This window comes from Mus caroli, unplaced genomic scaffold, assembly GCF_978045245.1.
Source record: "Mus caroli unplaced genomic scaffold, Mus_caroli_1 scaffold_7, whole genome shotgun sequence".
Taxonomy (NCBI): Eukaryota; Metazoa; Chordata; class Mammalia; order Rodentia; family Muridae; genus Mus; species Mus caroli.
The window spans coordinates 720,830-730,000 of NW_028227262.1; the positions used below are offsets into that span (position 1 = coordinate 720,830).

Below are 9,171 nucleotides of genomic sequence, written 5' to 3' on the forward strand. Positions count from 1 at the left end.
ATGATTACTTTACTTGCATGTATTTATGTACACCATGTGTGTGCCTGGTGACCAAAGAATCAGAAGAGGGTATTACATAGTGAACTAGAGTTACAGGGAATTGTGACCCAGCATGTAGACTGAACCTGAATGAGTCCTCTGAAGAACAAGTGCTCTTAACCACTGAGCCATCTTCCCAGGCCCCAGTCGTTATTGTTATTATTGTTTTTTGAGACAGGGTTTCTTTTCTGTGTAGCCTTGGCTGTCCTGAAACTTGCTCTGTAGACCAGGCTGACCTTAAACTCACACAGCTTCACCTACCTCTGCCTCTCGAGTGTTGAGATTAAAGGTTCCACCACTGGCTACCCAGTTATTATTTTTGAGATAGGATCTCACTATGTAGACCAGGTTGTGCTGTACAACTCCAGGTTGTTCAGGCTAGCCTTGAACTCACAACAGCCTACCTTTCTGTGCCTCCTGAATACTGGGATTCAAGGCATGTTCCATCATGTCTGGCAATATACTTTTTACTTAAATGGTATGTTACCTTGCTTATATAACATTTTAAGCTCCAAGATACAGTTATGAACCTTAACATAGACTCAGGGTGCATAATTTGCACATAGAAATTATTGCAGTGGAAACAAGTACCATCAATTTTTTAATGTCTTCTTTATCAATTTAATATAGCTCCATCTAGATTGATAGACAAATTGTTACTAAAAATGAATCTTATATAAGGCCCCATGTTTAATACCCAACTCCATGATGAGAAACAATCACAAGCCCCTTATTTCTCAGACTCCCTTTGCCTCACCCCAGCTGAGCAGTTTATGGCAGCTGAGGAACGAAGTTTACTTTTCTTTGGGGAGAATAGCCTGGACATTGTTGCCCATGACACTTCACTCTACACATATGCAAATGAGCAGCACTAATTGTATCATCTAATCCCAGCTATTTGTGGTTGAATTTGTTATATATGGATTGCTAATATGGGTGTTTGAGATAGGTGAACCTGCATTTGTTTTAACAGCTGCTGAAAGCGCAGAAAAAGGCCCAGAGAAGGGAGCACATGCTGAAACTTGAGGCTGAGAAGAAAAAGCTTCGAACTATGCTTCAAATTCAGTATGTATTACAGAATTTGACACAAGAACATGTACAAAAGGACTTCAAAGGGGGCTTGAATGGTGCAATGTATCTGCCTTCAAAAGAACTTGACTACCTCATTAAATTCTCAAAACTGACCTGCCCTGAAAGAAATGAAAGTCTGAGGTAAGTCAGTCAGTGAAAAGATTTTCCTGAAATAATAGAACTTATTGCGCTTGTAGCTTTTCTCTTATAGCACAGTTAATTTTAGAAAGAAAATACTAATTTGATGGGAAATTGTTAGATCATGCAGAAATTCAGCAAATTTGAATGTTCTCATTAACACATACTAAAGGATTGAAAAATATTGCTTGGCTTGGTGTGGTGAGACCCTTTCTCAAAAACAAGCAAGCAAACAACAACATCAAAAAGCTTGATAATTCTTTTAATCTTATGTAGATATTAATTATAATGCTGTTATAAGTGAATTAATGTTATACATGAATTAATAATTTTATGTATGTGAGTACACTGTAGCTGTCTCCAGACACAGCAGAAGAGGGCATCAGATCCCATTACAGATGGTTGTGAGTCACCATTTGGTTGCTGGGAATTGAACTAAGGACCTCTGAAAGAGCAGTCATTGCTCTTAACTGCTGGGCCATCTCTCTAGTCTGAATTAATAATTTTAAACTGTATAATTGAGGCTACTTAATATTTCCTCCCATAATTAGCTCCTGTTTTTATATTGGAATAAATCAGCTGATAGATCTTTACGCTTTTGCTTTGTTAAATATGGATTGGTCCAACTCTTTGTTAGCTGTAGAAGCAGAACTAAGCGGAATTCAGCTGTTATTAAAATTAGCTTGAGCCGGGCAGTGGTGGCGCACACCTTTAATCCCAGCACTTGGGAGGCAGAGGCAGGCAAATTTCTGATTTCGAGGCCAGCCTGGTCTACAAAGTGAGTTCCAGGACAGCCAGGGCTATTCAGAGAAACCCTGTCTCAAAAAACAAACAAACAAACAAACAAACAAACAAATAAATAACTAAATAAAATTAGCTTGATGTCAGGGGAGAAGCTGATTAAAGCTCTGCTTGTGAGGGAGCTGCATGCCTCACTCCAGGCTGCTGCTCAGCTGCATTGCCACCTGTTTGTTGCTTGTTGGTTGCTTCCTTTTCACTTCAGTTGGTTTAGGTAATGGAGCTTTCTCCAAGTTGAAATAAGCTACCCTCTACAAAGTGACCTTAAGTGAAGCTTTGAATGTTTCCATTTCATACTTATTTCTGAGGTATGTATTTGATAACTAATGATACTGCACTGGCAACTTAAATCTTAGTCTGTTCCTTAATAGTTGTATTTGGTAATATCTTTTCATTTTAAGGAAAACATTTTTTGATCAATATTTATAGAACTTAGTATTTTCTTCCAAATAGTAAGAGGGTAAAATGAACATGTTTGCATATCTTGACTTTTGGTGGGTTATATTTCATACATTATAGTGCTCTTCGTGTATGTCTAAAGTCACTCTGTTCTGCCACTGCTTTTCCTTGTCAGTGTTGAAGACCAGATGGAGCAGTCATCCTTGTACTTTTGGGACCTTTTGGAAGGTAGTGAGAAAGCAGTGGTAGGAACAACATGTGAGTTTTCTCTACTTTGAACTTAGGCAGTATGTAGTAAAGTTTTTGTTTAGAAATTTAGTATGATACTGAGGATCTAAACTGTGTCAGTCCATTAGAACTTACATATCTGGCAATGCTGTATTCATTGGGAAAATGATCCATTGATTTATGTTAAAGTAGTTACTGTATATTCCTGTTTACTAAAAGAGAACTAACAAAATTTTGAAGTGACAATCATATGATTTGGGAACAACATCTAAGTACTAGTTCTGACTTCAATACTAGCTTAGTCATTTTGGGGTTCAGTTTCATGTTTGAATAGGGGTACATGTTCTTCTATTTAGTAGGTCATTGTAAGAAATGACAAATATTTGGCTAGTCTGTTGAACAATTAAATGACCACATTCAAATGGCTAGACATGAAATATGAAGTACATAGCTTAGGATCATAAAAACCCCCTAGAAGTTAATGAACATTTTGCCATTAGTTAATTTCTTCCTCTTTAGAAAATATCCAAGTCTGGGGCTGGTGATATAACTCAGTAAAATGCTTTCTGTGACACATGAAACCTGAGTTTGATCCCCTACCTAGTACCTGTGTAAAAAAAGACTGGCCATGCAATGGTTGAAATTCTATTGCTGGGTAGATGAAGTCCTTGGGACTTGCTGGCCAGCCAGTCTAACTGAATCCACAAGCTCCAAGTTTAATGAGAGAGTGATTGAAAAAGGCCCCTGATATTGACCAGTAGCCTCCATTGTCATGTGCACATGCAACCACACACAAATATACACATCTACAGAGAAAAATACCCATGTCTGTATAACTGTCAAGATTTGTAACTCTGTTTAAAACTTAAATTATAAGTGAAAGTTTACATTTTTTAATCTGGGCATGATGAGATGCATCTCTAGCCAGTCAGGAAGCAGAGATGAGAAGATAGCTTGAGCCCAGGAATTCAGAGTTATCCTGAGCAACATGGAAAATCCTGTCTTGAAAAGAAAAAGAAACAGAAAGCAAAAATAAAGAAAAAACTGGTTTGGAAAATAGCTTGGCACTTCCTTATAAAATTAAATGTATACTTATTGTATGGCCAAACAGTTGCATTTCTAGAACTCAACAGAAATGAAAACATGTGCTCATTTAAATACCTGTATATACTTATATTATCTATTCATAGTGGTTTTCAACTGGAGTCAGTGTAGATGCATGGCAGTAAATTGATAAAATATGGTATATTTGTCCAGTCGATTTTTAGCAATTAAGAAAAAGAAATGGCTGGGTATGGTGGCTCTTGCCTGTAATCTCAGCATTTGGAAGGCAGAGGTAAGAAGATCTTTACAAGTTTGAGGCCAGCCTGATCTACAGTTCTTTTTTTTTTTTTTTAGATTTATCTATTTATTATATGTAAGTACACTGTAACTGTCTTCAGACATTCAGACACCCCAGAAAAGGGCATCAGATTTTGTTACAGATAGTTGTGAGCCACCATGTAGTTGCTGGGATTTGAACTCAGGTCCTTCAGAAGAGCAGTTGTTGCTCTTAACCACTGAGCCATCTCTCCAGCTCCCTACAGTTAGTTCTAATTCAGCTAGAGCTACATAGTGAGATCTTATCAAAGAACAAAGAAACAAAATCCAAAACTCCAAAACAAACACTAACAACCAAAAAACATACTAATACATACAAGGGCATGGATGAATCTCAAAATAATTATGCTTAGTAAAAGAAGCCAGAGAGTACATTAGTATATATCATAAGACTTCATTTATATGAAGTTCTAGAAAGTCACTAATTGCCAGGGGAGGGGACTAGTTTAAGAGGGCCTTGAGAGATTTTGCGGGTGATAAAAATGCCTTAAAATTGTGGTTCTGTTGATGGAAGCATGACTCTGTTAAAGCTATGCATTTGAAGTAGGTAAAAAATATTACTCTAAGTAATACTTCAAAGGTGACTAAAATATAGCCATGGTGGTGCATGTCTATAATGCCAGCATCCAGGTGGCTGAGTCAGGAGAATTGCTGTGAGTTTGAGGCCAGCCTAGGCTACAAAGTGAGACCCTGTTTCCAAAAACCCAAAAGGCTGATTAAAAAAAATATTATTGCATTAGTTAGGGTTTCCATTGCTGTACAAAGTCACTATGTCCAAGGCAACTCCTATAAGGACAATATTTAGCTGGGACTGGCTTACAAGTTCTGAGGTTCAGTTCATTATTATCATGGCAGGAAGCATGGCAGTATCCAGGCAGGCATGGTGCTGGAGTTGCTGAGAGTTCTGGCATCTTGTTCAGAAGGCAAAGAGGAGAAAATTGTTGTTCAGGTAGCTAGAAGTCTCAAAGCCACCCCCCACAGTGACATACTTCCTCTAACAAGGCCACACCTACTCCTACAAGGCCACACCTCCTAATAGCGCCACTCCCTGAGCCAAGCATATTCAAACCACCACAATTATAATACTCTATGAATAATAGACACAGATCAAGTTTAGATGTTCTGCCTGATTTGTAATTGGTTTTTATTGGGCATTTAAAATAAAATATATGTAACTTTGACATAATTTTTATGATTAAAAAAAAAACTTATCTAATGCCAGTATGTCAGTAGTGACAGACAGTATAACTTGAATGAAATATTAATGAAGGAATTTTGTAATTTAACAGTACTTAGCCAGATATGGTGGATCAAGCTTGTAATCCTATCCCTTGCGGGGGTGCTAAAGCAGGAGAATAACCAAAGACTGCCTGGACTATGTAGTGAGACTTAGTCTCCACATAACCAATCAAATAGAAGAATAACACAAACAGAAGTGTCCAAGATAAAGTTTCCTATTGGTTATGATTGAGGAACTAGCTTTTAATTCTGCAAATCCTTAATGAATGGTTAACACAGAGTAGTGACTAGATATAGTGTCTTGGTGGCACTTGGTAAAAATGTCTCAGCTCAGGGAATATATGCCTTGTCAAGTTCTTTGATTAAATTCGTTGTTTTTTTAGTCATTTTTCAAATAGTGGAAATAGAGACCCAGAGAAACTTAAGTGATTTTTTAAAATATCTAGTCTTATCTTTTTTGTTTGTATTGATTCATCATGAAGTAAGTGTAAAGATGAATTACTCTCTTATTTTTCCTGTACAGACAATTCCAGGTGTCAACCCCCTCCCTGTGGCCAATATTGTTGTGATGATTGACTATAAGCAGGATAACACTGAGTCTTATTCTCCATACCTTTTAAAGAACTCTCAGGTTATGTGCTAACTCACCTAATTACTTTTTCTTAGACAAACATGTGAAAGACCTGCTGTCTAAATTGCTGCACTCAGGTTATTTTGAAAGTGTCCCAGTTCTCAGGAATTCTAAGGAAAAAGCAGAAGAAGTGCTAATGCAATCAGAAACGAAAAAACAGTTACTGAAGAGCAAGTCTATCAAAGAGTCAGGTTTGTTGCAATCTTTGAAGTTCTTTAGCATGCTCTTTTTTGAGACAGGGTATAATTACGTAGCCCAGGTTCGATGGACTTGCCAATTTTTCATAGGCTGGTCTTGAACTTGGAAGATTGTCCTGCTTCTATCTTCTGAGTACCGAGATTAATAAGTTTGTACCAGGACTCCTGTTTTGTCTTGTTTTTAAATATTTGCTTAGAATACAAAGAATTGGTTACATTATGACATTTATTCCTAGTAACTCTTAGATTCCCTCTTGGTGGTATCCTTTTGCTTTCACATATACTTCATTATAGAGGTTCTATCTCTTACTACACTTTAAAACCATCATTTTGAAATGATTTAGTTTCTATTTTGTATTGAGATAAAACATTAGGTTAAAACAAGTCATTTGTGAATCTTGAACGAACCTCTTTGTTAAACTATAATAGGATAATTCCATATAGTTTAAATGTAAATCATAGCAGAAAACAGTATTTTGAGGATGAATGTAAATTTTGTTTCAGTTACTGATTTAGGGTTGAAGGAACAAAATGAGTGTTTGGGGATTTAGCTCTCAGTGGTAGAGCTTGATGTGGAGTTGCGTGCCTTTAATCCCAGCACTCCAGAGGCAGTGAGTTTGAGGTCAGTCTGCTCTATGAAATGAGTTCCAGGACAGCCAGGGCTGTTAAACAGAGAAACTCTGTCTCCAAACAAACAAACAGAAAGAAAGAAAGAAAGAAAACAAGAAAATGAAATATATTACTTGATTAGCCATTTATTTCCTTCTTTATCTTTTTTTAAAAATGGTTTTAGAGCTTTATTGTAGAAAGGCAGGGAGAAAGAGAGAAGGTAGAAAGAGGGAGAGAGGCCAGCTATGGCCAGGTGGAGAGACGGGGGAAGGGAGAGAGAAAGAAGGAAGGCTACAGGTGAGAATCAGAAAGGTGAGAACTTAAAGAAAGAGCTGCTTTTCTCTTTTTAAAATAAAAAAATTTTTTTTTTATTTGGCAAGGTCTCATGCTGGCCTTAAATTTTCTATATAACTAGGGTGGCCTTGAACTTTTGATCCTCCTGCCTCTGTCTCCCCAGTACTAGAATTAAAAGTTTGAACTCAGTTGCTTACTTTATATTGTATTAGGAACCATACTGAGGAACCCAATGCTTTGTGCATAATAGGCAAAAATAACCAATTAAGCTACCTCCCCACTCCTACTTTGCTGATTCTACTAGGACTGTGCTAGGAAATGAAGCCTCCTCAAGTGCTGGAATATGCTTCCAGAACCAGATGACTGAAAAGAAGCAAAGTCCTAGGAGTCCTGGGAGTCTTTTAAGGTCTAGTGCTTCTCTGTCCCCCTCTCTTACTCTCCTGACCGTAGTACGGTTTGACAGAGGCTCCATTTCAAGCTGAGCTTACTAATTTGTTTTCGTAAACTTTAACTGTCATTACAGTTTTAATAAGGCTATTTGTGGGTAGAAGGAGATAGGTAAGGGCAGCCTGGTCTACAGAGCAAGTTTTAGGATAACCAGGACTATAGAGAAACCTTGTCTCACAAAACCAAATCAAACCAACCAACCAACCAACCAACCAAAAAGCAAACAAAATATTTTTAACTGGATATGATGGTCCACACTTTTTTTTTTTTTTTGATACAGGGTTTCTCTGTATAGCTCCTGCTGTCCTGGAACTACTTTGTAGACCTGGCTGGCTTCGAACTCAGAAATCTGCCTGCCTCTGCCTCCCGAGTGCTGGGATTAAATGCGTGCATGCGCCATCACGCTTGGCCCCGATGGTCCACACTTGAATCCTTGCACCCAGGACTACATAATGAGACCCTGTCCTTAAATTAAATTTTAGTGGAAATGACTTCAGTCAATATCTTATATAGGAGAAATACTAACTTCAATTATAATTATCCTTAGAACCCATTCCTTTTTTCCTTCCTGTTTTTGTATTCCACTCCTTGTACATGTTGTGCAAGTGCTCTACCACTGAGCTATAAAACCTAGGCCCTCCACATACTTATGACCAATAAGCAATAGATGAAAGAGTCCAGCTATGAATATATTTAATTGTATTAATTCTTCTCTATTCTTCTGAGTCCTTTGAAATTCATGGCTGGAATGAATTACAGGTATAATAAGAAAGCTTAGAACTTTGTATTTATTAATCATTTTATCTTCCCAGAATCTCTTACGGAACTTGTACAATCAGAGATACAGCCACAGGAGGTAAGATGTGATCAGGTCCTTTGCTGAGGTTGTTTCCATCTTTTATCTGTTACTTGTGGTTTAGTCTGAGGCTTGGGCAGACAGACTGAACTATAATCCTGCCTTGGGGTTTATTAGTTTTGTGTCTGGCTGGATTGTTGTTCTCTTCTATGTAGGACCACATCTGTTCTATGGTGAGAGCTAATGGGGGCTAGTATGATAAACAGTAACTTGTCTAGCATTATCTATTGCTATTTTATACCCTTATGTTAGACTTTTAACGATGTACCAAATTTTGTTAGCAGAATTTACATAATAGCAGAAAAGAGTGTTTACTCTTTGAAAATGACATTGAAATTTGTGGAAGTTGAAGAGAATTGGAGAACCAGATACACAATATAGTAGATAATGTGAGCAAAATAGAGAAAAATCTGGGAACTGAGGATACATACCGATAAATAGTATAATTTCATAATTGAACTATCCTGGCTGTGACTTTTAAAGGAGGGTAACAGGTATGTGGAAAAACTCAGGCTGGCAAGGGCAAAATTGGTAGATTTAGGTACTTCCTAAATCGGTTGTGGTGCCATATCATGTAGTTTCTTTTAGTCTTTTAAAAATTTTTTTCAAAGATATATTTATTTATTATATGTATATGAGTACACTGTAGCTGTCTTCAGACACACCAGAAGAGGGCATTAGATTCCATTACAGATGGTTGTAAACCTCCATGTGGGTGCTCTTAACCGCAGTCAGTGCTCTTAACTGCTGAGCAATCTCTCCAGCCCCAATTTTCTACTTTTGAAGTGTCAAAATTTACATTTTGTTAATTGAGTAGATAGAAAAATAGGCCAGTTTCTTCAAGT

General features: G+C 37.3%; 1 protein-coding gene across 5 annotated transcripts in view; it reads left to right on the plus strand.

Annotated features, from left to right (window-relative positions):
• Window positions 1-9,171, plus strand: part of Caprin2 (caprin family member 2) — a 57,484-nt gene that overhangs the window by 19,017 nt on the left and 29,296 nt on the right. For all 5 annotated transcript variants that reach the window (XM_085839756.1, XM_085839757.1, XM_085839755.1 and 2 more), the window contains exons 5-8: window positions 1,013-1,251; window positions 2,621-2,703; window positions 5,959-6,114; window positions 8,283-8,326. In XM_085839756.1, coding sequence (XP_085695882.1) covers window positions 1,013-1,251; window positions 2,621-2,703; window positions 5,959-6,114; window positions 8,283-8,326 — 522 coding nt within the window. The remainder of the gene's footprint in view (window positions 1-1,012; window positions 1,252-2,620; window positions 2,704-5,958; window positions 6,115-8,282; window positions 8,327-9,171) is intronic.